The following is a 27,622-nucleotide window of genomic DNA, read 5'->3' on the forward strand; positions in this document are numbered from 1 at the left end:
GTTTTGCTGAGCCATCTGAAAATGAGTTGTAGACATTGAGACACTTGTTTGTGAAGTTTTTCAGCATGCACTTCCTAAAAATAAAGACATTCTCTTATATAACCACATTATTACACCTAAGAAAATTCACAAGAATTTCGTAATATCATCTGTCCATTTCCATATTTAAATTTTTTCAGCTGTACCAAGAATAGCTGGGTTTGGGGTTTTCTCTAAACCAAGGTCATCCGGTCATGCATTATATTTGGTTATTACGTCTTTTCAGTGTCCTTTAATCTCAAATCATCACACTGTTTTTTTGTTTGTTTGTTTTTTTGTTTTTAATCCCAAGCTCATTGTCTTGTAGGATACTGTTCCATATTCTGTATTTGTCTGTGGTTTTCTCCTGGTGGTGTTTAACTTGTTTCTCTTCCCTTTATTTCTCATGAGGTAGAATTAGTTCCTGAAGCTGAATTATGTTTATGTTACACCTTTTATTTATTTTTTTTTTAATTTTTTTATTTATTTACGATAGTCACAGAGAGAGAGAGAGAGAGAGGCAGAGACACAGGCAGAGGGAGAAGCAGGCTCCATGCACCAGGGAGCCCGACGTGGGATTCGATCCCGGGTCTTCAGGATCGTGCCCTGGGCCAAAGGCAGGCGCCAAACCGCTGCGCCACCCAGGGATCCCATGTTACACCTTTTAAATAAGAATATGTTGGGGGACGCCTGGGTGGCTCAGTGGTTTAGCGCCTGCCTTTGGCTCGGGGCATGATCCTGGAGTCCCGGGATCGAGTCCCATGTCGGGCTCCCTACATGAGCCTGCTTCTCCCTCTGCCTGTGTCTCTGCTTCTCTCTCTGTGTCTCTTATGAATAAATAAATAAAAATTAAAAAAAAAAAAAAAAAGAATATGTTGGGACGCCTGGGTGGCTAAGTGGTTGAGTGTCTGCCTTTGGCCCAGGGTGTGATCCTGGAGTCCCGGGATCAAGTCCCACATCGGGCTTCCTGCATGGAGCCTGGTTCTCCCTCTGCCTATGTCTCTCCCTCTGTGTGTGTGTGTGTGTCTTTCGTGAATAAATAAATAAAACCTTTAAAAAAAAAAGAATATGTTGTAAGCAATGCTGTGTATGTCATACGGTAGTATAGGCACATGTCAGATTCTATTTTATTTTTATTTTTTTTTAAGATTTTATTTATTCATGAGAGACACACACACACCCGGAGGGCGGGGGTGGGCAGAGGGAGAAGCAGGCTGCACACAGGAAGCGTTATGTGGGACTTGATCCCAGGACTCCAGGATCACGCCATGGGCCAAAGGCAGGCGTTAAATCTCTGAGTCACCCAAGGATCCCCATAATTTTAAAACTTTTCTTTTGAGAAGAATTTCCTTTAAGGCCTACAGGATATTCATCTGAATATCCTTAGCGATGGTAAACATTTATCCTTTACATGTAGATTTGGTTTTCAGAAACAGCTAGAAGTATTTGGGAATCAAGTCTGATGAGAAGATAGATGATCAAGCTGAATGACCGTTATTTGGTCTTTTTTTTTTTTTTTAAATAAAGTATGGCTATCAAGTAATGAAACAGTATCCTAAGTTTAATATAGTGGTTTGGAGGAAAGTTCTAGAAGTAAGTGACGATATTGTACAAATTTAGGGACTACATATTTTGTTATTGAAACAGAAGCAATGCAGTAGAATAAAAAGAACAGTGTGGCCTGGACAGGAAGCCCTGATTCTTGTCTCCACTCTGGAACAATTAGCTATATGCTAATATACCATATATACATATAGTGTATTATATTAGCATTTACAGGAGAATGTAGTATATATGTATAAGAGAAGCAGGTTCCTTGCTCTCTCTGAACATCATTGTCTCACATACAGGAAAATGTGTTCTCAAATTCCATATAGCTGACATGCAAATGAGTTTTAGATACAACTCACTGGAAAGTTGAAGATGCAGAGATTATATCTTTTTTAAGATTACTTATAGGACAGCTCCTCCTTGAAGAGGTATAAAGTTATAAGTTTTAGAATTTTTTTTTTAAAGATTTTACTTATTTATTGAGACAGAGAGAGGGAGAGAGAGAGGCAGAGACACAGGCAGAGGGAGAAGCAGGCTCCATGCAGGAACCCGATATGGGACTCGATCCTGGGTCTTCAGGATCACACCCCAGGCTGCAGGCGGCGCTAAACTGCTGCGCCATCGGGGCTGCCCTAGAATTTTTTTTTCTAAAGTAGGCTCCACGCCCAGCATGGAACCCAACACAGGGCTTGAACTTACAACCATGAGATTAAGACCTAAGACGAAATCAAGAGTTGGGACAGTCAACTAAGCCACCCAGGCACCCCTAGGATCTTTGTTAAGCACCTTTTATGTGGTCACATTTACATGATACAGAGCAAAAAAAAAAAAAAGTGTCATTGCATGTAAGCACAGGTGTTAAAGAAGGTGGTTTGTGATGATGGATGGGATCAGGATGGTAACTCTGGGCCTGCTCCCGTTTCCCATCTGTAATGTGTCCATTGCAGGAAGGAGCAAAGGAGTATGCCATGCTCCACAACCCTCGCTCCAAGTGCTCTGGTCGTCGCCGGCGAAGGCACCACATGGTCAGTGCTTCCTGCTCCAACACTTCAGCCTCTACTGTGGCTGAGACTAAAGAAGGGGACAGTGACAGGGATACAGGCAATGACTGGGCCTCCAGTTCTTCAGGTACATGGAACAGAAAGCAATCTTTTCTTTCTCTGCAAGGCCTCTGGTAAATGCAGGATCACCACCTAACATTAATGTTACTTCCTTTTAAAAATGGTTAATTTATTCTACAGCTTCGCCTGTAGGCAGTAGAGACGGGGGGATATTTTGGTTCCTAACTAATCTGCCTTTTAAAGTAGTGTGAAGTACTTCAGAGTTTGTGACAAACTACTGATGACAACTGCATTCTCTCTTCCTGTGCCCTCTTCTCTCCTCCTCTCTTAGAGGCCAACTCTCGCTGTCAGACTCCCACAAAGCAGAAAGCTAGTCCGGCTCCACCTCAGCTCTGTGTAGTGGAAGCACCCTCGGAGCCTGTGGAGTGGACTGGGGCTGAGGAGTCCCTTTTTCGAGTCTTTCATGGCACCTACTTCAACAACTTCTGTTCCATAGCCAGACTTCTGGGCACTAAGACGTGCAAGCAGGTACTGTCATAGACGTCCAGGGACAGGCAGGGCCTTCCTTTTTTTTTTTTTTTTTTAGGGCCTTCCTTTCATCCACTGCTCTGTCAGCCATTTTGCCATCTTGTGTGGCTGCCCATTTCAAGCAAAGCTGTCTTAGACTCAATCCCTCATGAGTGGGTGCTTTGGGGCCATGAAGTGGCTTCCCCAAACATGGGACCTTCTCCAGATGCCAGGCCTAGAAGTGCTGGGTGAATTCTCCTCCTTGCTGAATTCTTACTTCTGCCTCTAGCCACTAGCTAACTTTTCTGGATGTTTCTCCATTCTCTTAGCTTTTTCTTTTTTTTGGTTTTTGTTCTTTGTTTTTGGTTCCTGTCTTTCTTACTAAATGTGTACCCCTTTCCTAGAAGGTGCTCCCAAGTCTTTCTGGACCTCCTTATCTGGCGCAATCCTGCTCCTGATCCTGCAGCTGCCACTCCCCTTCCCTCTGTTAGTCTCCTCAGTTGCTTTTTCCTCCAGATGTCCTATCACTCACTTTTCTAATTGCCGTCCTGGGTAGCTGAGCCTGGACCATGCCCTTCTCACTCACGCCATCACTAGAATCACAGTCTGGTAGCATAGGTGTTAAGGTGGTTTGTGATGATGGGATCAGGATGGTGACTCTGGGCCTGCCCCCATTTCCTATCTGTAACGTGTCCATTGCAGGAAGGAGCAAAGGAGTATGCCATGCTCCACAACCTTTGCTCCAAGTGCTCTGGTCGTCACTGGCAAAGGCAGACGCTGATGCTCTGGAGGCAGTGGGACCTGGTGTCCCAGTGCCCCTCTGTCTCTGCCTGACTGCAGTGGGAAGACAGACCAAAGAGCAGGGACAGGTTGTCGCCAGGTGTTAGGACCGGTCTGTCCAACAAGAAAGGAACACCAGAACTACGCCCTGCTGCTTAGCTCCCTAACTTTTGGAGAAGTCTCTGTGCCCTCTTCTTCATGATGCCTCTACTTAGAACAAGCAATAGAACCATAAATAGAAGTGCCCTTTGCTTTCATTTTGGAGTTGATGTCTGTTTCCTTGAGTCACAGGTTCTTAACCTGAAAAATCTACAGATTATTGTGTAATACAGTTTTGCATGTATTTTCCCAAGAAGAAGATTTGTACTTTTCCCAGAATCTCAAGAGGGCCTATAGCCAAAGAGGAAAAGAAAAAAACGAATGCTATAAGGGATGAAGCATACTGAAAGGGAACCAGCCTTCCAGAAACGAAATAGATAGTCTCTGCCCTCTTCAAACCAACAGAGGGAGCTAGTGGTTAGCCAAATGGTGCTGCTTGTGTCCTCTCTTCCACTGGATTCTAAAAAGTACTTGGAGTAGTCCTTCTTAAGATGGAACAGATAAGGTTGGTAAGAATCCTCCCACGCAGGACTTGGTAGGCAGAGGTGTAGATGAAAGCTACTGACCAGGAAAGGTGTAACTGTGCTCAGTATTTCTCTTTTCTCGAGTCAGGATAGTTAAGAATTAACTCTGGGGCCAGTGATGAGATATCCCAGTGCCACTCTGTCTCTCCCTGAGTGAAGGGATTCTCAGTCAGCTGCACTTGAACACTCCAACACTCCAAGCCCAGTACCTGGTTGGCTCACTTATCTGACCACCTGGCTCAAGAAGGAGTGACAGGTCCCGTTGGATTTCTCTTCCAGGTCTTTCAGTTTGCTGTCAAAGAATCACTTATCCTGAAGCTGCCAACAGATGAGCTCATGAACCCATCACAGAAGAAGAAAAGAAAGCACAGGCAAGGGTTGGACAAAGGATTTTCTGTTCCCTGTGCTCCGACCTCCCCTTGGACTTCCCAACTGCCTCCCTCTTGAATTTAGCATTGCCAGCCTTCTCAGTGTTCCCTGTGGTTTGGTGCCTTGGACCAGCCCTTCTCCTGTCTCTAGATGTTGGGAATCAGGAGATAACTGTCTTCTTTGCCTTTAAGCTCCTGTCCAGTGGGGTGAGAGCTGGCCTCATGGCTCCACCCTCAGTGGTTAGTGACCACAGTTCCCACTTCTCAACTCTAACCAGAGTTTTTTCTTTTGGCATTTGTATTGTTTTTCTAAGTTGCATAATAACATCGTCTTTTAGCTAGCCTTTGCTCAGGGTTGGAAGGTTGTTTTTTTTTTTTTTTTTTTTTTTTAAATTCAACATTCTGCCTGCCTCGGTTCCCTAATGACTATCCCCTCCTGAGGGAAGGAACTGACACCAATTCTAGATATAGAAGGAAGTCACTGTGGCTTCTCCTGCTCAGTTCTTTCACTTAGCAGATTCTGAAAAAGTCATCCTACCTCCCCAAAGAGAAGGAGGGAGGGAAGGAAGGAGAGAAGGGAGATGGAGAAACAATAGCATTATAATAGACTCAGAGGGTTGGGTTTTGTGTTTTTTAGGATCTTTGATGTTTAAATCTCCAAGCATAGAGCATTCCGTATGGACCCCAGCTTCTACCTACTAGGACAGTGGCCTCTTGTAAAGGAGTTTGGGGAGGATACTCCCCAGGTCATTAAACCACAGTCCCTCAGAGCAGGTCACGTTGTTATTTACCCAACTCTGCAGAGTTCCCCAGAGCCATAATCCAGGCCCCTCTGTCTCTCTCTTTCAGGCTGTGGGCTGCACACTGTAGGAAAATTCAGCTGAAGAAGGGTAAGTTGCAGCAGGGTGCTCTTGGGCAGTTCAGCCCGAGGTCGCACCTCCGTGGTCTCCCGCCTGCCCCACCTGCAGCCGCACTTGGTGACCCTGCACCGCTTCCGCAGACTGCAGCAGCTGATAACAGCTCAGCTTCTCACTGCAACTGAGAGCACCTCTCAGGAGGCCGAGTCGTGAGCCTTGTGGTCTCTGACTTTCATAGTGTGCCATTTGCCAGGTTTCAGACTTAATTTAATGTTTGGAATGGCTGCCCTGTAGTTCCGGACCATTTCCACACTCTCCCCACAGAGCAAATCACCCCCATGGTAGCTGACGGACAACCATTGTCTCTGATTGCTTCTCACTTTGGGTGCAAAATGTGTCCAAGTTTATGGCTGGGACAGCCTTCCCCAGTCTGGGCCATTGGACAGTTGGGAGGGAGGGCAACTAGGGGGTGCGGGCACAGCAGTGTTCTGGTCTGTTCTTTTCTCTCCTAGATAATTCTTCCACGCAAGTATACAATTACCAGCCCTGCGACCATCCAGACCGCCCCTGTGACAGCACCTGCCCCTGCATCATGACGCAGAATTTCTGTGAGAAGTTCTGCCAGTGCAACCCTGACTGTAAGAGCTCTTTGCTTTTCCCTGTAGTTTTCCCAGACAGTCAGCCATGGTGCACCCCACCTTTCCCTCCCAGCCGGTGCTCTTTGCTGCCTATGGGCCTTCTGATGTTCTCTTTGCTGTGTTTTAAGCATTCTACAGAGGAAACAAGTTACGTAAGATCTGGAAAAGTCCTCTTTTAAAAACCTGTTAGGTGTTTGATTCTAAAAGCAACAATTACACAGAAATCAGAAACGTCTTTACCTTCCAGGGAAGCAACAAGAAACGTGGGACTCTTTTTCCTTTTTTTTTATTTTAATATTTATTTATTCATGAGAAACAGAGAGGCAGAGACATAGGCAGAGGGAGAGCCCAATGTGGGACTCGATCCGGGGACTCCAGGATCCCACCCTGAGCCAAAGGCAGGTGCTCAACTGTTGAGCCACCCAGGTGTCCCAAGGGAATCTTTTTCCTTAAGGAACAATCACAGCCTCCCTTTCTAGGATGTTGTGTTACAACACATATGGGTTATGATTCTATGCACAGCTGTTTTAGTTTAATACTTGGAGTTTTCCTATCAAGTCCATCTGGATGTCAGCAGAAGTAAGATAGAGGCTAAATGTGCTTCCCTTTTGCTTCTTATCACACCGTGCCCTTCCCTGCTCAAGGGTGAGCAGTTTGATAGCAGCCTCCAGACCTTGCAGAACTTGGTGCCCAGGCAGTTGTACTGGAAATACCTTCTAGCCCATAGCAGATATCGATCTTAGCCACAGCATAGGGGCACTTGTGCTGGGGAAGGCAATGGGTGGAGGGTGGCTTAGAACGGATGCATTCTGTTCTCAAAATGATTCTTATTTTGATGGTGATGATTTAACAGTGAAAAGCACTGATTTCATTTTCTCTGGTTCACTAACCACCTCCCTTCCAAATTCCACCAACAAGGGGGAGGGAGAGCATTGTTGAGGAATTTCTAAGAAACACATCTCCATGGTCAAGCCTGCTTTTTTTACTCCCAGGCATGACTGTCGGGAGGCAGTCATTTTCTCTGGAAAGAAACTTGACTGTATGATTATTGGCAAGGGAGTTTCTTTCCTATTTTGCCAAAATCTCCCTGAGCACATCACATTTACTTCCTTGCTGACCCTCAAGTCAGACCTGAGCCCCAGTATTAGCTGCCTCTGCTCCTAACCCTACCTGCCCCTCCCTTTTGTCCCCCACCCCCATCTCCACCCCAGGTCAGAATCGTTTTCCTGGCTGTCGCTGTAAGACCCAGTGCAACACCAAGCAATGTCCCTGCTACTTGGCAGTGCGAGAGTGTGACCCCGACCTGTGCCTCACATGTGGGGCCTCAGAGCACTGGGACTGCAAGGTGGTTTCCTGCAAAAACTGCAGCATCCAGCGAGGCCTCAAGAAGGTGAGGGCTTTTCTCAGGGCTGCGAGTCAAGTAATGGAGGGGGATAGATGGAGTTGCCCCAAGCAGATTCTTTCCACTGGTCCCTCAGAGGGCTTCATGTGACAGTGCTTGGCAAATCCTAAAGGATACATGTATACTGATTTAATGTGGTTTTCTGTCCTGGGGAGGAGTTCGGAAAGTGACTCCTGAGCTGAATAGCCCGAGAGAGCAGAGAGGAACACCCATCAGTGACATTGTCTGTTTCTACTTGATCCGCAGCAGTGAGTTCCTAACCCTTCAGGTCCAGGAGGCCCCCAGGCCTAGAGGAGGAGGAGTCACATTTCCTTTCGCCACCTCCCTTCTTTGTTTTTCCTCTCCCCAGAACAGAATGGCTTAGACCTTTTTCTGTTTTCAGATCCTCTTAACAGTTGCTAGTTCTTTCCACCCTGCCCACCCCTGGCACACGTGCACATCCAAGACATACCCCGCCCACTCACACATGCCCTGTAGTCTGAGGTTTGACTCCCTCTTCCCCAGCACCTGCTGCTGGCCCCCTCAGATGTGGCCGGATGGGGCACCTTCATTAAGGAGTCTGTGCAAAAAAACGAATTCATTTCTGAATACTGTGGTGAGGTGAGTGCTATCGGTTTGGACCACATTCCTATCTGGGGAGATACTGATGAGAAACTCTGATTTTCTGTGGGCCAGACTTCTATGACTTACTCTCTAAATAACTCAGCTGAGTTCCTGTGTGGCCTCTTGGGGGATCCCACAGAAGTGTTTGCAATCCTGAGATAAATCACTCTTCTGAAGTTCTTTGCCAACTCAGGCCACACAAGGGGGGTGGGCAGGGAGCTCTCTTCAGTCTCCAGCTGGTCACCCTGGGTGGGGATTGGAATGGACCACCTCAAGCTCTGTCTCCTGTGATTCTCATCGTGATGCTCAGTAAGCACCTATGTGTGACACTACCCCCTCTTAGTCCTTTCTGTGAGCAAGGTACCATGCCCCAAACAGACAGTCCAATCCCCCTGTTTGTTCCTTGTCTGTCTCTGCAGCTTATTTCTCAGGATGAGGCTGATCGACGGGGGAAGGTCTATGACAAATACATGTCCAGCTTCCTCTTCAACCTCAACAATGGTATGGAGTGTCTTTCTCTTGCCCCAAGGTAGTCTCAGGCAGGTCTTTCTACTAGCTTGCCATTGCTACAGCCCATGTTCAGATCAACTGTGATTTCTCCAGCTGGTACACAGAGCAAGGTGGGGAGCTTGAACTTTAAGACCCCATGAGCCACAGTTCACTCATTTTGGGAGAGCCCCCATTTGTGGGTAGTGCTTATAATTGGAGCAGTGAGCACTTGCAGTGAGCACTTGCATCTCAGAAATTTCCCTACCCAGTAGATGGGAAGATAATTCCAGCCAAATGGGGCAACCCAAAGAGAACATGCCCCACATGAGGCCATATTCTTATACTGCCTTCTGCTGGACTTCAAAATTCCCACTGGATTATTTCTGTTACTGTTTAATTGATTTTATTTTATTTTTTAAAGATTTTATTTATTTATTTATGAGAGAGAGAGAGAGAGCATGAGAGGCAGAGACAGAGGTAAAGGGAGAAGCAGGCTCCATGCAGGGAGCCTGACATGGGACTTGATCCCGGATCTCCAGGATCAGGGCCTGGGCTGAAGGCAGCGCTAAACCGCTGAGCCACCCGGGCTGCCCATGTTTAATTGATTTTAAAATCATGTTCAAGAAGCTGTGGATTTGCCTGGTGAGCTCATGATCTTTTTTTATATAGATTTTGTAGTAGATGCTACCAGAAAAGGAAACAAGATTCGATTTGCAAACCATTCAGTGAACCCCAACTGTTATGCCAAAGGTGAGTTCCCAGTCACCTGGGAGGTAGGGTGAGTGATGGATGCTTTATTTACTATGATTTTTATGAACTATGTACCTTTTTTCATTGCTGAGTTATTTTTTGTCCAAAGACAATCACGATTAACGTCTGGTATCATTTTGAGTCTCTTTTGTAATTGGCTTTCTTCACTGAATACATTATAAAGATTTACCCACAAACAAGAATCTTTTGAAGGTGATCTTCCTATATCACCAGTCAGAATAATAGATCTAAAGCAAGGAAGCAACTGTCTTCACTGACTGGTTTTTACTCACACTTCACTTATGTTTTTCCTGGGAATTGGGAGAAAATCAGCCCAGCACCACCGTTTGTTGGCTTGGAGCTGACCAGGAACCTAGCTTTGGCTTTGTCCTGTTTGCAGTGGTCATGGTAAATGGGGATCATCGCATCGGGATCTTTGCTAAAAGGGCAATTCAAGCTGGTGAAGAGCTCTTCTTTGATTACAGGTAAGGTGGCCAGAAATGGTCCTTGGGGGTGGCTCCAGGGGCAGAAGAAGTGGCTGTTAGAGTTGATTTGTGGGCTTAAGGTGGACGATATGGATGAAGGAGACGGCCTCATGGTGGTCAAGTCTTTGTCTTAATTCTGCTCTCCAGAGCCTTGCCTCAGAAGTGGGAGCAGATGTAAACCACTCTGAGGGAGAGGGAGAGAGAGAGGGAGAGGGAGCAAATCAGAGGGGATTCTGTCTTCATTTACAAAAGCCTTCATAGTAACCTGGTTCCTCCTGCTCTGGGACAGGTACAGCCAAGCCGATGCCCTCAAGTACGTGGGAATCGAGAGGGAGACCGATGTCCTTTAGCCTTCCTGGGCCCCATGCCAGCGCTTATGGTAGCGGCACTGTCTCTGCTTTCATGCACACACCACTGCTGCTCGAGTTTCCTGCACTACGTGTCTCCCAGACCGAGAAACCCCCCACCCACTCCCTCTGCAGTGAGGCCTTGGCTGTGTCCAGTAGGAACAAACTGTCTCAGTGAGAGGGGGAGGCAGAGGCAACTAGGGCTTGGTCCCCCCAGAGAGAGAGTTGCAGAAGTGGGAGACTATGTCAGGCCTCAGAGGAAGAGAGCACAGGTGGGGGGTGGGTGACTCAGCGTGGTTTCTTGTCCGCTACATAGGTTGTGGGCCTCAGCAATCAACCTGGGCAGTTCCTAACAAGGATTGGCCTGTAATTCTAACTTTGCAAGTCAAGAGTCCTTGTGTCATTGGGTCACCAGCATCTCTCTCTGTGACAATAGGACCTGGAGAGGACAGGTCAGTGAAGTTTGGTGACTGGAGCTGATGAGTGCCCTGGGTCACAGGTGAGCCTGGCAGGTGACACAGACTGAATTCAGAGGGGAGACAAGTCACCTTACTACCTCTTCCCTCTGGCAGGGTTCAGATTCAAAGAGTGTGGGTTCTGAGTATAGATATTCAACACTGGGAGAGGAAAGCTAAGAGCTGTTCGTCCACAGACAGAGCACAAGGGTCATCCTGATGACAGTAGTTCAACTGCTAAGGCTGTGGCCCAAGAGGCTTTGAGAAACTTCTGTACTCTGGAAATGAGTGAATAAGTTTTCAGATTCCTGAAAGCAGGTACCAGTGTGCCAGTGGCTCCTTCCAAAGCGCTGGCTTGGCGACTACAGGCAGCCATTGTGCTGCTACTGAAGAAGCATGGGGGGGTGCCTGGCTGCGCATGAGCTCTCTGGTTCCTGGGTATGGAGTTGTTTACAGGCCCTTCATTCCCTTTAGAGTCCAGGCCCATGGGGCCTCCGTTGCTTATCCCTGGGCACAGGCCTGGACTAGAGAGGGGGAGGGTCGTAGAGGTGATTTACTTTCCTGTCTGTTACACCTGCTGTTGGAAAGCGTGAGTTGACAGTGTTTGGAGGTGGGTGAGGGGCTCCCAAGTTGCACGTATTTAGGATGGCATCATGCTTGCCACGCACACTGGCAGAGGGTATTTGAAGTGTTAAGAAGCAGGCCAACCTCCCGTGCCAGTCCATGGTGCCATTCTCTCTGGGATTCATGAAGAGCAAAGCACTTTATTTGAGGTCTGCAGATTGAGGTGGCATTTGAACCAAGGTCTTTGGGGTCCCTGCCCAAATCCTATTCCTAAGAGAAGGAGAAGGACAGGGGTTGGAAGATTTCTCCTCAGTTCTGTCTCAGCAACTCGTGGAGTAAGGAGAAGCTTCCTTGACACACAAGGAGCAAATGAGGATGGGGCCAGCTCTAGGAGCTACCCCGGTGTCTGTGGCTGGCATGCTGAACTGGCAGGGAATAAGGAGCATTGTGCTGGGTAAAAAGGATGTGGGCAGGAGCAGGCTGGCCTAGGGAATATTAGAAGAGAGAGCCGGCTTCTATTTTCTCCAGGGAATCCATGCCTGTCTTCCCTGGTCTATACTGACCACTCCCTTCCTCCAACCCCTCTGGCTCTCCCATGAAGCAAGGAGTGGGGTTCCCTTTGGCCAGACTGTCACCTAGGGATTTTGGTGGGATATGCACACACACACACTCACATATCTTCACGTACCACACTTGTGGGCACACATGCACAGAGCACCGAGCACATGCCCAGCCAGCTCCTGACGGAAGCCTCTTCCTCGCTGACTGGCCAGCCCCACCATGATTCTGAAATCTCCGTCTGCTGTGGCTTGTATTCATTGTGTACTGGGGACACCCTCTAGCTGGACTGTGGGCTTGAAAGTACTCGTAAATTACAGGGAAAAACCAGAGACAAATGAAGGAGGAGGAGTTAGGTCAGTCTGACGTAGGGCTGGCTGTGAGGAAAAGATGGGAAACAAGTAACTTACAGCCGTGGAGAGGCCAGACCGACCCCACTCTAACCTCTGTGCAGAATCCGCTCCTTCCTAGTTTCAGACCACTAATGCTCCTGTTCCACCAGCATTTCCATCCTTTCCCCTCGCTGCCTCCCCCCCCCCCTTAATGACGGGTCTCAACCTCTCCCCCCAGCCGGGGAATTTTGGATGAAGCAAGGTGGTGGGGACTGAGGGGAGACTGGTATATGTGCGGCTTTACTGCCAGTGAATTTCACGCACTTTAAAGTCCTGTGGCTTGTGACCTCTTATCTGAATAAAGTGATAGAATCCATTTTGGCAAGTTGCGTGTTGTGTACCTTGGGGCTGGAAGGATCCAGGGACGCCATAGGGGGGCAGCCCGGGCTAAAGCGTTAGCATTCTGATCCCCGCTTGTCCACGGAGACACGAGGTGAGGGGAGGTGAGGGGTTTGGCAAGAGCCAGGCAGACTCCTGGTAAATGACGTAAGGATTCTGAGGGCTCCCTGCAGAAGTTCCTGAGCCCTCCGACTAGGTCCCGCTCATCCCCTCGCCACGACGCCAGCTACCACGCACAGACGGGCTCTGCCATTCTGCTTTATTAGAACGGCTCTGGCTCTTGGCACAGCTTCAGAGTGGCGGCTGGGTCAGGCTGGGTGGTGGCCGGCAGACCTCACGAGACTTCCAACACGGGAGAAGCAAGAATCACAGACCGTGGGCACAGCACAGGACAGTTGATAGATTTTTTTCTTTTATATATAAACTGATAATTAAAAAATTAGAGTAATATATAGAGTTTCTCTAGAGAGAGACTTTGCAACAAAAAATATACGTAAAGAATATAACCTCCTGGGCAAACAAAGCAGCATCTCTGAGCGGAGGAAAGAGAACTCCTCATGCACTGGAGAGGGGGCCAAGCCTTTGGACAGGCACCAAGGCTATTGCATATCTTGGAAGAGGAAGGAAGAATAAAGGGCTGGCTAGTCAGTGTGTCTGCATTATTCTTTCTACATTGCAAGGCTTTTTTTTTCTTTTTTCTTTTTTTTTTTTTTTTTATGGCTTTGGCTAAAGCATGTGAAGCATCGGAGGTACTAAGGTGCTAAAAGCGAGACCTCTCAGTCTCTGTCACAAAAAAAAGAGAGAGAGATAGAGGGTGGGGGACAGCAATGAAGTCCTCCCTAACCCCCAGCTGAGTGGAAGCAGATGGAAGACGTTCTGCAGGGCAGGGGGGAGGCTAGGGGATATGATTTAGCAGCCTCCTCCCCCCATGCCCTGTGCATCCCTGCAATCCCACACATCTGTCCCTGCTGAGATTGAATATTTGAGGGGAAGCAGTTAATCTCCCTTGCACTCTGTTGTTAATCCCTGGCAGCAGCTGGGACAGGGATGGCAGGGAGGGCCTGTCTCAACCCCATGGAGCTTCTCCTTTGGGGCAGGCAAACAACCAGGAGCCTGGGGAAATGGGGACGGGGAGGGCATTGGTTTAGGCAGTGAGGTTGGCCACTCCCTTTGGTCCCATCTGTAGCTTGGCCTACCAAACTTGGCAGGAGGGGCATCCTCTGGATGAACAGAACCAGCTAAGAGGAGCCAAATGTCCCTGACAGGGTGGGGAGAAGTGGAATTGGGGGATTTGGAGGAGAGGGACTTGGTCCCTAAAGCCCTGCTCCTAATTCATTCAGACCTGGACTCTTCCAGGATCTGGGGGAGATTTTGGTCCCGGGGGCCAGAGGATGGGGCTGGGGCTGGGGCTGGGGCTGGGGCGGAACCTGGTGTAGGGGCCGGGACCTGGGCAGAGCCTGAAGTAGGTAGGGGAGGTTTGCTGCCAGGATGGTAATCGTGGGTGGCCTTGGGCTCATTGGTGTGGTAGGAGCCCTTGTAGCGATGATTTTGCAGATAGAAGAGCACCAACATCCCCACCAGCCCCAGCAGCAGGAAGGCCACCAAAACTGAAAGGGGAAAAAAAAAAAGAACAATTCAGGGCAGATCTTGGGGTTTCTCCATGCACAGACACACATGTATGCTTTTAGCCAAAAGGACAGTGTATGACTGCCCATTGTTCGAGTGTGTCAAGCCATTCCCAAGTGTCTGGCAGGTCTGAATTCCTTGTTCACCCCCTGCTGTCTTGAGTTCTAGTATTCCCTTTGCATGTCCCTGGAGTTACCCCAGTTTCTCACCTCTCTAGATGTTACTGCACCCTCCCCTTTGCCTCATTCCTGGGCTATAGCCTCATTTTAATATTTCACTTCAGTTAAAAGTCCACAGCATCCTCAAACGCTTAAAAATCTCCTGCTCAATTCTATACTACCATCAGCACAGCCTAGCTCATCCATGTTTGCACCCCCATGCACCTAGTGCTCACCGCCATTTAGCCCTGGGGATATGGGGCAGGGAGGGAATGTCAACAGAGAGTAGAATTAGGATTAGGAAGTCAGGGTAGGGACGCCTGGGTGGCTCAGCTGTTGAGAGTCTGCTTTCGGCTCAGGGTGTGATCCCGGGGTCTGGGGATTGAGCCCCACATCGGGCTCCCTGTGGGGAGCCTGCTTCTCCTTCTACCTAAGTCTCTGCCTCTCTGTGTCTCTCATGAATGAATAAATAAAAATCTTAAAAAAAGAATAAAAAGGAAGTCAGGATTGTGATCACGCTACTCACAGCCTAAAAGTATGGCGACCCATCCCTCGTCATGGTAGTATGGGAAGTCTGAAGGGGAGAAAGCACCAGTTAGGACAAGGCTCCTCCGTGTTTCAGGAGCTGTTGTTCCTCCCTCTTCTGTTGTCCTCCCTCTTCTGTGTCCCCTGGACATACCTGGGGGCAGATACCAGGGATCCAGCTCGGGTGGCACCTCTGAGACAAGACGTGGCATGGCTCCACAGTTAGATTCAGACAGTTCTCCCTGAACTCGCAGGGCCTCAGCTAGCTCAGCGGTCATGGGTCGAGGGGTTCGGAAGTGGGTCTTGAGGGGAGCCACGTTGTTGAATCGCACACCAGACAGGCAGCCGGAGAAGCCTGGTGTGTTGTAGCGCTGGATCTCTGGGTCAATTACTCCTGTCTCTGAGGGAGAGGCAGGCCCAGAAGGAGAGGGGCTGGGACCACCCCAGCCTCGCTCCTCTCACCATCCACAGGTTTCCTGTTGCTCATTAGTAACACCTTCACAGCTGTTCCCAGTTCCCTTGCTCCTCTAGGCTCCGGGGACTTCACCCACAGCTCCTTACCCCAAACACATTGGCACCCACAGCTCACCCATGACACGCCCCAGATACAAGGCCTTGGGTGAGTCCAGCTGGCTGTCCACCAACAGTGAAAACTTCTGTTCTGTCAGTGGGAAGTAGTCCACCTGAGAGGGAGGGGAGAGGAGCTGAGGGAGGGAGAACCAGAGGCTGACACAGCCAAGACCAAGCAGGAATTCCTGAGCTGTCCACACTGCAAGTGAGTCCTAGCTTTGTCCTGGGTGGACAACCCTAAGGCCCAGATGAAGGATTCAGTATTAAAAACCCAATGGCCTCATTCTGAGCCCTATATTTGCAGCTACCAGTGGTTTGACTTTGTGGAAAACCACTTTATTTTCTGAGCCCAACACCTGCCCACTCAAATGACCTCACAGAACAGTTGTGAGGGTCATGTGAGCTAAGACACACAAAAGTCCTCCATAAGTTGTGCTTACGGAATGTGCTCTACTAACGCTAAATATTTGACATTTGCCAGGGTGCCACAACTTGGCTCCTGGGGTCCTGACCTGAGCTGGACCACGTCTCTCCACACGCACCTGGATGAAGAGGTTGCGGTAGACGCGAGTGATGTTGACGCTGTGGGGCTGGCCGTCAGTGACGGGCCGCGTGGTCAGCTGGTACACGTAGGGGCTGGTGCCCAACTGGTACCGCAGCTGCAGGGTCCCTGTGGGGTGGGGAGGAAAGAGGGTGTCTCCTCTGGGCTCCCACAGACCCCATCTTCTGAGAGCACTCGGGTCCTCAAGTCAGTGACTCAGGAGTTATGAAAGTGCAGGGCACCCTGGGGGGCCTGCGTGACCTCACCGTCTTCCTTGATGAGCACGGCCATGTAGTCCCGCACGAAGGAGCTGACGTACAGCAAGACTGCGGGGGCTGAGTCGGTGCTGAAGCTGAAGGACACCTCCTCTCCTGTGACATTGTAGACAGGCCCACGGTAACCGGGCACAGGTCGGCCAGGCCGTGGGTATTCGGGCAGACGGTACCCGGGGCCATGGTAGCCGGGCACGTAGCCAGGAGTGTCGTAGCCAGGGATGTAGCCTGGCTCATAGCCGGGCACCGGCCGGCTCAGCATGTGCGAGAACTCCCGGGCCGCGGAGCGCAGCGCCGACTGGAGGTTGTAGCGCATCCAGGTGCCAGGCTCAAAGAAACCACCGATATCTGAAGGCAGAGGGAGTGAGGTCAGGGCCGCCATTCCCGGATTCGGGCACTGTACGTCATCCACACACCCGCCCTGGAACTTGCCCTCGGGTCCTGCCACCATCACAGCATACTTCCATTCACTGCTAGGTCCCCTTGAGCCTCTATGTCCCAGAAGGGAATCTTAAAACCATGAGAAATGGAAAAGATCAGCTAATACAACCCATATGTTTTACAGATAGGGAAACTGAGCCACAGAAATGGCTAGTGACTGCTGTAAGGATAACACGCAGTATGTAGAGAGCCAAGATTAGAATCAGAGTATCATGGGGGCGCCTGGGTGGCTCAGTCGGTTAAGTGTCTGCTTTCAGCTCAGGTCACGATCCTGGGGTCCTGGGATCCAGCCCTGCATCAGGCTCCCTGCTCAGCAGAGACTCTGCTTCTCCCTCTGCCCCTCACCCCACTCATGTTGTCTCTCTCAAATAAATAAATAAATAAATTCTTAAGAAAAAGAATTGAGGTATCATGACCCTCCTCCGGCACACTCGTCACTACTCACACTTCCAAAGCAAGACCAAAGGTCCTCTGCTGGTCCCTGAGTCCCTGCCTCTCCCTGCTCCACCAGACTTCTCACACCATTAACCTACCTGCGCGTGCATCCTCCTACACCAGCCTTAGGAAGGATGCAGTCTGGGTGCATGTGCAGGATGTCAAGGCTTGCCTTAACCAAGAACCAGGCTGGAGACATGTTTTAGGAGCTCAGCAATTGTCAACTAGGAAATGGGATAGGAGGGCATTGCGTGGCCTGAGGTGGGTGTGCTTGCAAGGGGAGTACCCTGTGATATCTTGGTGACAGTGGGAAGATGGGGAAGTTATTGGCTGGTTGCTTTTGAGTTATTTTGGTACCAGCCAGCTGCACCATCCCCTCCTTGCCCCGTTTTATGACTTGGGAGTCACCTAGCATTTTCAGTTGCCAGACAGCCCCAGCTCAGAGCTCAGGAACCCAGGGACAACTCTAGTTTTCCCTGGTGCTGACTCTGCACCTTCCGTCCTTCCCTTGCCCTCCCTATATCCCACTGTGCCCTATGGCTCCCGGGTCTCCCGTGAGCAGCTGCACTGACCATGGTTGCAGTAGGGCCCATCAAAAGCTGTGAGGTCACAGTCACACGTGTAGTAGCTGTAGCGCTCCACACAGCGGCCTCCATGGAAACAGGGGAACCGGGGGTGGGCACAATGGCCTGTGCAGTTGGGTGAGGTACCCTCCGAGGCGTTGGCACGGCCTTCCAGGTTCAGAGTCATTCCATTCAGACGCATCGCCCTCAAGCAACCCACGAAGGGGCGCCTCTTAAGCTCTGCAGATCCTGGGAAGGGTGGGCAGATGAAGAAATGGGTGTAGAGCCAGAGACAGGGATAAGTATTGAGGTTGGGAAGGGAGCCCAGGGGAATTAAGTGATGAAATAAAATCCATGGCCTAGAGAGGAAAGGTGAGCTTTTTGGCTCACTCTGCAGCAGAGGGCATTAGGACTTCAGACACAGGGCTCTTGGAAACAAGGAGAATAGAGGTAAGAGGAGTGGGAAGGTGAAGGCAGCTTCAGACCTGGCTCAGGGTCACTGCTCACCCACGTAGAGGGGCTGGTCGTACTCCAGCCAGATGTAGGTTTGCAGGGGCATAGGCCGCAGCACCCAGGGCCGGTGGTCCACACGGAGCCGGGCCTGCTTCACATTGATTTCTGCCCGGACCAGGTGCCACTCGTCATCATTGAATTCAAAGTCATCCGAGTGTACCGTCAGGTTCTCATCTCCGTTCCCCACATCGAAGGCGAAGACCACATCCCGAGATGCTGGACAATGCAGTGGGTGGGGAGAAAGGACTCAGCCCTCACACATTCCTCTCCCCATACAACCTCCCTTCTTCACTCTTTGGGGCTCCCTGAATGTCCCTCCCAATTTGTCTACAGCTTGGGATAAAACCCATAAGGTCCTTAAAACCTTATGTCCCTGGTCTCCCCCAAATGTGCAGATGCCTGGAGCCAGCTTCCCAGGCACACTTCAGAGGTTAGAAGCACAGGGAAAAACCCCTCAGGGGTCCAGGTGCCTTCTTCACACGTAAGGGACCTGAGGCCCAGAGAGGTGAGGTGAGCGCCCAAGTTCGCAAAGCCAGATACCAAGACAGAGCTGGGTCTAGAACCTGGGGTTATCTGAAGCCCTTTCCATGCTGCCTCTTGAGGGGCATCTTCCTTGCCCCTTCCCCCAGGCTCTGCCGGCCCCCCAGGCCCTGGAGGTCTCCGTCCAGCCCACGTCCCTCCCTGCATCTGCTTGCTCACTGTTGAGTTCCACCCGCACATAAGGTCGGCGCCACTGGCAGTAAGGGCCCCCCATATTCTCCAGGAAGACCCCTGAGGGGGCCGAGGTCCTGAAGTAGAAGGAGACATCAAGGCTGTGGTTGGCACGGATGGGGGGGAAGCGGAGTGCAGCCCCAGTGTGGAAGGAGATGGTGTTCCAGGAATTTCCTACAAAACCAGAAGGGGGAGGGTCCTGTCAGGGAGGTGGGAATGCGGAGAAACAAGGGAGCCCCTCGTGTAGTGGGGGAGGATAGGGCAGAGGGGTCACCTAGGGGTGGCTGAGGGGAGAAGAAGGGGTCATCTCACAGCAGGAGCTGGGTGCTTGGCAGCATGCCTTAGAGACCTGCACTGGGTGGGGTGACCTAAATTTTGGGAACTGGAAAGCCCACCCTGGTGGGAGGCACACAAAAAGGGTCTGTCACTCACGATCACCATAGCAGCGCAGGGGCCTCAGGAAAAACTGGGCCTCAGAATTGGAGCGGTTCGTATCTCCCACCACCACCTGAGTGACAGGCAGGTGATCCACAAAGGTCAGCAGTCCCTTGTCAGTTCTCCTGTGGGACAGATGCAGTGGTTCAGCCGCCTGCTGCTTCACTGACCCTGGAAGCCCCGATGCCCCGTCCATTCGCCCCTTACCACTGGGGCTGGTCAGCGTCACAGTTGCAGTGCAGGGCCGGATCCACGCAGCTCCGGTCCAGACCACAGGCACACCGCTGGATCCCAGGCTGCGAGCCTCCCCAGTAGAAGTGCTGCTCCTCATTCCGGCCCATCCAAAAGCTATAGGGGTAGCCTCCTGAGGAAGACACGTAGGCAGTCTTCAGGCCCCACCCCTCCACTAGCCTGTGGGCTCCACTCCTGCCTTTCTGACCAGCCCACCTCCTTGCTTGAATGTTCATGAGCCCCAGCAGAAACCTCTGGTTCCCTCTTCCCCGAGCCCCGATAGGTGTCCTGTCCAGCTCTGTGGCCCGTCCCCCACGGCCCAGGCCCTCACCAGCAGTGTTGAGCAGCCGAGAGTTGTAACAGGAGAATTCTATCCACTGTTCACAGTGCTGGGAAGCATTGGCCAGGGCACTGACTTCCTCCCAGGAGGCATTCCAGTACTGGATGGCCCCCAGGAATGGCCGCTCCATACTAGAACCTGTCACTCGAGTTGTCCACAGCCTGTCATGCCGCACCACTGTCCACGCCCGGTTCTCTGTGGGAATGGAAGTGACAGAGCTTTGGCTCAGGATGAGCAGTCTCGACCCATCTCCCTGCCCACCTCCACCACCACTGCTGCTACTCAGAGCCAATGAATGTGGCCAGCAGCTCCGTTCCAGCCCCGCTCTGGGCCCTCGACACTGTAGGTGGAGATGTGACAGCTGGAATGGCTCAGGAAGCTGGAATTTATCTGCAAGGCTAGATTACAAATTCCTGAGAGTCCCCTTTCTCCTCTGCCATCCTTTTCCCCCACCACAGTTTAATCTTGCTGGCCCCTGTGCCCCCTTCAATCCTCTGATCCCCACCCCCCATCCCAACATCCCCTTATTGGCGGCCCCTTCACCACCCACCCAGAGCCACTTGCCTCGGATATCACAGTACACTACAAATGGCTTCAGGGGGCCACTGCCATCAGGATCAATGGTGAAGTTTCCAGAAGTTTTCCCACTGAGCCGATAAGCCTCACAAGATTCCTTATATAGAGCTGGTAGGTCGTTGGGTACGGAAAGAGGAGTTATGGGGTCAGAGGGCTAGGAGTGCCAGTCCTATAATCTCTAGCAGCCTCATGATCCCCAGCAACCTCCTGGCCAACCCTGCCCCAAGTTGCCCCATCCCCCAGCTGGCTTACGCTGGTGGCAGGTTTCCCCCTTGTAGCCTGTCAGTTCGCAGTAGCAGATGAAGTCATCCCAGGACTGGTAGCAGCGTCCGTCATGCTCACACATGTTAGGGCTACACCTAAGAAAGAGAGTCAGCACCAAGGGAAGGCGCCTTACTGTGAGCATGAGAGTGGAGTCTGATCCCTACAAGATTCACTTCCAGCTCCTGAGAGCACCACAACCCCGCATAACTAGCCAGGTATAACCCTAAGTGCTGGCATACTAGGCAGGCCTCAGGGCTCAAGGACTACTGCTTACCAGCCCCCCTCCCCCCTCAGGAAGAGAACCCTCTAGGACCAAGAACAAATGCTTCATTTCCATTCTGAGCATGTGTCACTTTAATGGAAGAATTAGGTAAAGGAGGACAAGAGGATAAGACAAGAGGTTAAGGAGGAATCATCTCCAGGTGGGAGACTCAGGAGCTGGGACCAGAAGGGAGAGCATTGAGAAAGGCCACTCCCATTGGGAGACCACCAAAGAGGGCTTTGGAGGGGTCACCTCTTGCAGGGAGAGGGGCTTCTGGATACCTATCAGTGATGCCACATGTGTCAAAGAGGACCTCAGCATAGTATCCAAGCCGCCGGCCCTCCACCAGAGTCAGGTTGACCAGTTGACCATCCACCTTGAGCAGCTCCATGCAGCCATGGAACGCCGTCTGGTTGGAGTGGCAGCCCGATCGACTGGCTGGTTTGGGACAACCTGGAGCAACCACCCCTGTGAGGCCCTCCCCAGGGGACACCCCAAAGACCCTCCCCCAGGGAGATGCCAAAGGAAAACCAGACATGAAGGAAGGAAGGGAGCCAATAGATAATGGCAGTGACCTTCCAATCCCCAAGGCTCCAGAGGGGAGAGAGGGATTTATCCCTACAAAACTCTCCAGGTAGCCCCAGCTGAGGGGACTTTGGTAGAGCCTTCCCACCCAGAGACAGGGTTCTGGCCAGGGCAGCTCCCACTTACCCCCAAAGAAGTATGAAGTGCCAGTACGGATCAGCAGTGGGTATGAGACCCTGACCTCTGCCCCTTCTACGTCATCAATGCTGATGACTGCATGGTTCTCCTGTGCTGCAAAATTCACCTCATGCCAAAAGCCATCATTCAGGCGGTACCCTGGACAGGAGAAGAGGACAGTGTGGGTAGGGGAAGCATGGCATTCTGAGAGAAGGGTGTCTTGAGCCAGGAAGCAGCAACCTCACTCTAGGCCTATGTGCCCTCCATTATAGTATAACCTGTGTGTGTGTGTGTGTGTGTGTGTGTGTGTATGTTTTTTTTTTTTTTTTTTTGAGAGAGAATAAGGAGTATCCATGGGGGATGGGCAGAGGGAAAGAAAGAATCTCAAGCAGACTCCCCAATGAGAGTGGAGCTCAGCAAGGGGTTCGATCTCATGACACTGAGATCACAACCTGAGCTGAAATCAAGTCAGACACTTAACCGACTGAGCCACCGCCCCCCCCCATTACACTTATCATACTTAGTGACATCTTTGAATGTCTGTCTTCAGTAACTCTAGCAGCTGAGGCAGAGTCTGCAAAGCCGCAGATTAATAATAAATGTTTCTGGAGCCCCTCTCCCCCCAACTAGAAGATACTAGGACTCAGCCTTCCTGCTTCTCCCAGCACCCTTAGCCCCTCAGACCTGACTTCCCCACCCCATGCACTCACCTCCTCCTCTTTTCCCAGGGCCCTCCTGCCCTGCTCCCTTCCTTCCTCCCCGCCCCCCTCTTCTGACCTCCTGGCACCTCCCCCTGCTTCCCCCACTCACCAGCAGCGAACTGAAGCTTCTTCCGGCCAGTCTGCGCAATGGACACGTTGACCTGCCCCTCACTGAGCATCAGCTCCACGTGGCCCAGCCCGTCCCCCAGGCGGGAGAAGAGTAGCAGCCCCGTGAGATCCCAGGTGCGGAAGCGAAAAGAGACGGCGAAGCGGCCTCGGCGCGGAAAGCCAGGCACTTGCACAAAGTTGTGAGGCCCTCCGAAGTTGATGGGGTGAGGAACGGGGTCCAGGCAACGGAAAGCCACCTTACCCTGAGGACGAAAGTAGGGATCCATCAGCATCCAAGACCATGAATGTGCCGCCTGCCTCTGCTGGGAATTCAATTTCCATACTGGTCCAAAATCTTCAGGCACTCCCTTGCTGTGTGTGTTGGGGGTAGGGGGAGTAATAAGACCTCCCACTTTGACCGTTCCCACCCCGCCCCACAAACATAACCAGCTGTGCAGGGGCTCTCCAACCAAGTGGGCTCTGGGGACTTTCTACGGACTCTCGCTGCTTTTACACTGTCTCCAGGGCAACCGCCACCTTCCCTTCCTTCCAGCGTGGAGAGGCACTTTCCTGCTGGCTCCCTGGCAGCGGCACTAGAATACCTGCTGCAGAGTTGGGGTGAGGGGGAACCACACCCAAACATAACGCGGGTTCCAGTCCTGACTCAACTACTGTACCACTCCGCGATCCCTGGCCATGCTGCTCCGGGGCTCAGCATCTTATTTTCCTCAAGCATCAATTGAGGAAGTGGCTAGATCAAACCACAACTGCTTAAATGGGGGTTAGGGAGGGGCTTTTGCACCTCCTGGGGGTACGTGATGCTTCCCCACTTGAGCATTTGGCTGGGGAGAGAGGGATCCTCGGCTTTTATCTGATTCTCTTTGCTTTCCAAATAGCTTTGACGTCCCCTCCTCCCTGATCCCCCAGCCCACTGGCCTCGAAAGTGATCCTCGAATGGCGCCTCACGGCCAGGTCGGCGATGTTGACTCGGTTGAAGATTATGTTTTCTATGCAGCCTCGGAAATTATGCCGATAGGCAAGGTTCTTCTGCGCGGCTCCCACTAGACCCCCGATGAACATCTGAGGGCGGGGTGGGGGGGTAGGGTGAGGATCCCTGGGTGCCAGAACGCGCGCATGCGCACCATTCTCGCTCCTCCGTCCCACACTCGCCCAGGCTCCCTGCCTGGCTTCATAAAAGACTTGAAATATACATTTCCTCAGTATCGGTATTAAAGCTGGAAGCTCGCTGGGCCTCCCCAGATTTGGGTTCTAGCCCTGATTCCACCACAAATTGGCTGCATCCCCGTAGGTAAGTCAATTAACCTGTCTGTGATTCTTTATCTGCAGATCAGGGCCACAGAGTTGGGCAATGGAAGGGGGCAATTTTCTCATTTCATCTGATCCCCAAAACCCAGATTTCCAGATCCCATGTCAGTTGTTGTGGGGTGGTGCTGGGGAAATCTGCCTGCTAACAGCCAAGAATAGCCAAAACCTCTCAGGCCTGGGAGCTGCAGCTTTGCTAAGAGCTGCTAGGATATTCAGGAACTATGGTAGAGAAAAGTAGTGTCTCCCACTGACCCACCCAGCACCCCAACTCAACTAAATGAACCCCTCTGCTCACCTCATTATCCAGGTTCAGCCTCTCAAAGTCCCCATTGAGCACAAAGCGCTGCACATAGCCGTCCAGGGTGAGGTTTGCTTCCCGGCCAAATCGGTCCACACGCACATAATGCCAGTGCTGGTCGTTAAGGACACCACCAGCGCTCACTGTGGTGTGGCCGGGCCTTGGCTGGATGGGGCTGCTGCCTGCGGGGAGGAAGGAGTAGGGTCAGACCTACAATCTGTAGAGCCCCTGAGAGGCCTACCCCCTGAGGTGGACCAGCAGCCAGGAGCTTGGCACAGGGAAGAGATGGCTTGGCACAGGGCCCAGGCAGGCCAGGAGGGTTGGGCATATAGAGGTTGGATGTCTTCAGCTTGGGATCCAGTGGTGGCTGTTGGCCAGTATGTGACTTAGGGTAAGTCATTTAACCTCTCTCAGTCCCTGTTTTCCAATAGCTGCTTCTGCTTCATCATATGGATGTTATGAAAAGCTAATGAGATACAAAATAACAACTCCTTGGGTTTCTATGTATATGTACATGTAGTATATATACGGTTTCTACCATGAGGAAACAGACTGAGGAAGTGCCTTGCCCAAGGTCACACCATTGGTCGGGTATAGCTGAGACTGGAATCCAGATCTCCTGACTCAAGAGTCCAGGGTTTTGCTAGGACCAAATTCTGCACGAAGAAGGCGGGTTTGTCCAAACACTAAGGAAGGGCCTATCAGGAGTGGGCGCGGCTTCGCGGAGGCGGTGCAGCGAGGGGCGTAACCCCAGAGCCGCTGGGGTCGCAACCCAGTGGCTGAGCTCACCCAGGCTCATGTGCAGAAGCAGGTGCGCCCCCTGCAGCTCCAGTGTGATGTAGTCGCCCTGGACGCCCTCCGCGTGCAGAAGAAGCCCGTCCTTCTCTTCGGTCTTGAAGCTGAAGGCGAACACGTCCCACAGGCTCCGGCTGACCCCTCGCGGGAAGCGGTACGAGATGGCATCATCGCCGTCGAAATAGAGCACGTCGGACTCTGCGCGAAGGACAGTAGGTGGGCCGAAGACCGGGAAGACTATGTCCCAAGGCCCCCGCCACGACCTCCGCACGCTTACTGTAAGGACAGCCGTAGAGGCCGAGCCTTAGGCCGATCTTGCCGCGCGGGTTCCAAGCCAATGGCACGATGCGGATGTAGCGCGCGGTGAAGTGGTAGTGCAGGTCGTGGCGGACTATCGCCGACTCGTTCACGTTACCGAAGAAGGTCTGAGGGGGGAGGGGAGAGGAGAGACCGGGTCCCCACCTTCCGCTGCGTTTCTCTACAGCCTCCCAGCCCACAGTTGTCACACCCAGCCAATATCGACTTCCAGAAAGCAAACTCTCCCAGATCTCCTTGGCCCTCGTGGCTTCAGAAAAAACAGGTGCCCTAGAGTAGATCTTCCTCTCCTGCCTTCCTGTTATTTCTTCAAAGCTCAACTCAGATGTCCCCTCCTTCAAGAAGCTTTCCCAGATTTTACCCTAAAGAATGTTAAACCCTGTCATCTGAGAATGTCTTGCACACATGATGAGCCGACAGTCCCTCTGGACTGAATCCCCAGATTGGAAGTCACTGCTCCTCATGTGTGTCCTCACCACCTTCTCCTCCATTTCCCCCAAGCTAGTGCCCAGCCCAGGTTGCAGAGCTGGGGAGGTTCTCCAAGTGTGTGCACTGGGGGGCCTGGAATACCGCATTGTGCCCTCTCTGGTAGAACGGCGTCCAGCTGTCCACTCGGTCCCCGTAGAGCAGCATGTAGCGTGTAACCCAGTCCCACGAGTTAAACGAGCCCTGAGTGGCCACAGCTCGGATCCGGTGCTTCTTCATTAAGTCGATCTGGAGCCAAGGATTTGGGTCCCCAATTCGGGGAGACCATCCACTTATGCCTATAGAAGAGGGCTTTTACCACCGGCTCTCCCTTTACCCCTAGCCCTCCAGAGCCCTCCTCCCCCGGCACGCCTTGGGGCGGCAACTTGCTCACCGTGCAGCCGGGCAAAGCGGGGTGCAGTGAAGAGCCCGTAGTAGGAGGAGGCACCCAGGGAGCGTGCGTACAGAGGCCCGACCAGCTCCTCGTCACAGCCGTCTGGGTTGGGGAAACAGACATTTTGGTCTGGCGGCCCCTCCCAGGTCCTTCCAAAGACCCCGCACACTGAGCATCCGGAGCTCCTCCTTCTCTGCTTCCCAGCGGCCAACCCAGCCCTAACTTAAGCCATCTACTCAACCTGGGCTGAAGCAACAACTGCACAATCAGAGGTGGCTGCCTTCTCCTTCTGGGTGGACCTCTAAGCCAGACCTTCCCTAGCTCTGTGACTGCCTTGATACCAGCCCAGCCTTAGTCCTCCCCAAAACACAACCCCAAACCTCAGCATCTTTCAGAACCTGAGTCAGCCCAAGGCACCAATCCAGCCCCAGCCTTATCATCGGTCCCACTCATCAGCACCCCCAGTCCTCACCAACCCCAAATCCAGGCCTTGCTCCCAAACCCTGCCAGTCATACCAGCATCACTAGCTCCAAGTCCAACCTTACCTCAATCACGGTCACCAACTCCTTCTTGGATCCCAGCCTCAAAATCCGGCCCCAGCCCCAAACCCTAGCTCCTGGACCTGCTCCAAGCCCAGCCCCAGACCCTGGTAAAAACCTTAACCCTTGCTGGGGTCACCAGTACCACCCTTATCCCCAACCCTCAAACCCAAGCACCAGCTCCCGCTTGGATTCCAGTCCCAAATCCCCGGCCAGGGCCGACTCGATCCTCGGCTCTGGCCCTTCGGAGCCCAGCACCAGCCCGGGAGCGCGCGCCAGCCTCCGAGCTGCATTGCGGAGCGCGGGGGAGAGGCAGGAAAGGATGGGAACCGGCGAGCGCGCGCCGGCCGAGAAGGGACCCGCGACCACCTAGCCGCAATGCGGCTGGACCCGCCCTGCAGGCTTTGGACTCCCCGCCCAACCCTGCGTGCACCTGAGCCCGGCACTCACAGTAGCCCCAGCCCCGGGTTCCTGAGACCGCGGCGAGCAGGATGCAGAGGAGCCGGAGACACATGGTGCAGGGCTGACGGGTCTCGGCGGCCGCCTCCCAGTGCGCGGCTCTGGCTAGGGCTCCAGTTCCAGGTCGGGCTCCCCGCTCTCCTCCTGGGGTTCGCAGCGGACAGCTCTCTCCTCCTAACCCACCCCTCCCTCTAGCCTCTCCCCCAACCCCCTTCTCTCTCTCTCTCTCTCTCTCTCTCTCTCTCTCTGTCGTTCCAGGTTCTCCGCTG

At 52.1% G+C, this 27,622-nt stretch overlaps 2 protein-coding genes across 6 annotated transcripts in view; one reads left to right on the forward strand and one right to left on the reverse strand.

The window, feature by feature from the left end:
• EZH1 (enhancer of zeste 1 polycomb repressive complex 2 subunit) overlaps positions 1-12,764 on the forward strand; it is a 30,122-nt gene extending 17,358 nt beyond the window's left edge. For all 4 annotated transcript variants that reach the window (XM_025440633.3, XM_035721325.2, XM_025440634.3 and 1 more), the window contains 11 exons: positions 2,517-2,697; positions 2,962-3,158; positions 4,820-4,911; positions 5,758-5,798; positions 6,278-6,403; positions 7,615-7,793; positions 8,310-8,405; positions 8,828-8,909; positions 9,567-9,647; positions 10,048-10,132; positions 10,422-12,764. In XM_025440633.3, coding sequence (XP_025296418.1) covers positions 2,517-2,697; positions 2,962-3,158; positions 4,820-4,911; positions 5,758-5,798; positions 6,278-6,403; positions 7,615-7,793; positions 8,310-8,405; positions 8,828-8,909; positions 9,567-9,647; positions 10,048-10,132; positions 10,422-10,482 — 1,221 coding nt within the window. In that variant the 3' untranslated portion in view covers positions 10,483-12,764. The remainder of the gene's footprint in view (positions 1-2,516; positions 2,698-2,961; positions 3,159-4,819; positions 4,912-5,757; positions 5,799-6,277; positions 6,404-7,614; positions 7,794-8,309; positions 8,406-8,827; positions 8,910-9,566; positions 9,648-10,047; positions 10,133-10,421) is intronic.
• A 265-nt stretch (positions 12,765-13,029) lies between these two features.
• Positions 13,030-27,622, reverse strand: CNTNAP1 (contactin associated protein 1). Of its 2 annotated transcripts, none has more exons than XM_025440631.3 (24): positions 27,345-27,622; positions 26,355-26,456; positions 26,066-26,259; positions 25,458-25,605; positions 25,175-25,378; positions 24,383-24,567; positions 23,698-23,841; positions 22,763-23,024; positions 21,962-22,111; positions 21,532-21,703; positions 20,977-21,083; positions 20,713-20,832; positions 20,140-20,343; positions 19,785-19,941; positions 19,575-19,702; positions 19,131-19,316; positions 18,426-18,647; positions 17,928-18,167; positions 16,474-16,827; positions 16,209-16,336; positions 15,686-15,779; positions 15,251-15,496; positions 15,098-15,145; positions 13,030-14,394 (listed from the first exon to the last, which is right to left on the reverse strand). In XM_025440631.3, exons 1-24 carry the CDS (start codon positions 27,406-27,408, stop codon positions 14,120-14,122), a joined length of 4,134 nt encoding a protein of 1,377 aa, XP_025296416.3. In that variant the 5' UTR covers positions 27,409-27,622; the 3' UTR covers positions 13,030-14,119. The 2 variants fall into 2 exon arrangements, with proteins under 2 accessions (XP_025296416.3, XP_048970640.1); XM_049114683.1 differs by lacking the exon at positions 27,345-27,622 and adding an exon at positions 26,901-27,051.

This window comes from Canis lupus, chromosome 9 (genome assembly GCF_003254725.2).
Source record: "Canis lupus dingo isolate Sandy chromosome 9, ASM325472v2, whole genome shotgun sequence".
Taxonomy (NCBI): domain Eukaryota; kingdom Metazoa; phylum Chordata; class Mammalia; order Carnivora; family Canidae; genus Canis; species Canis lupus.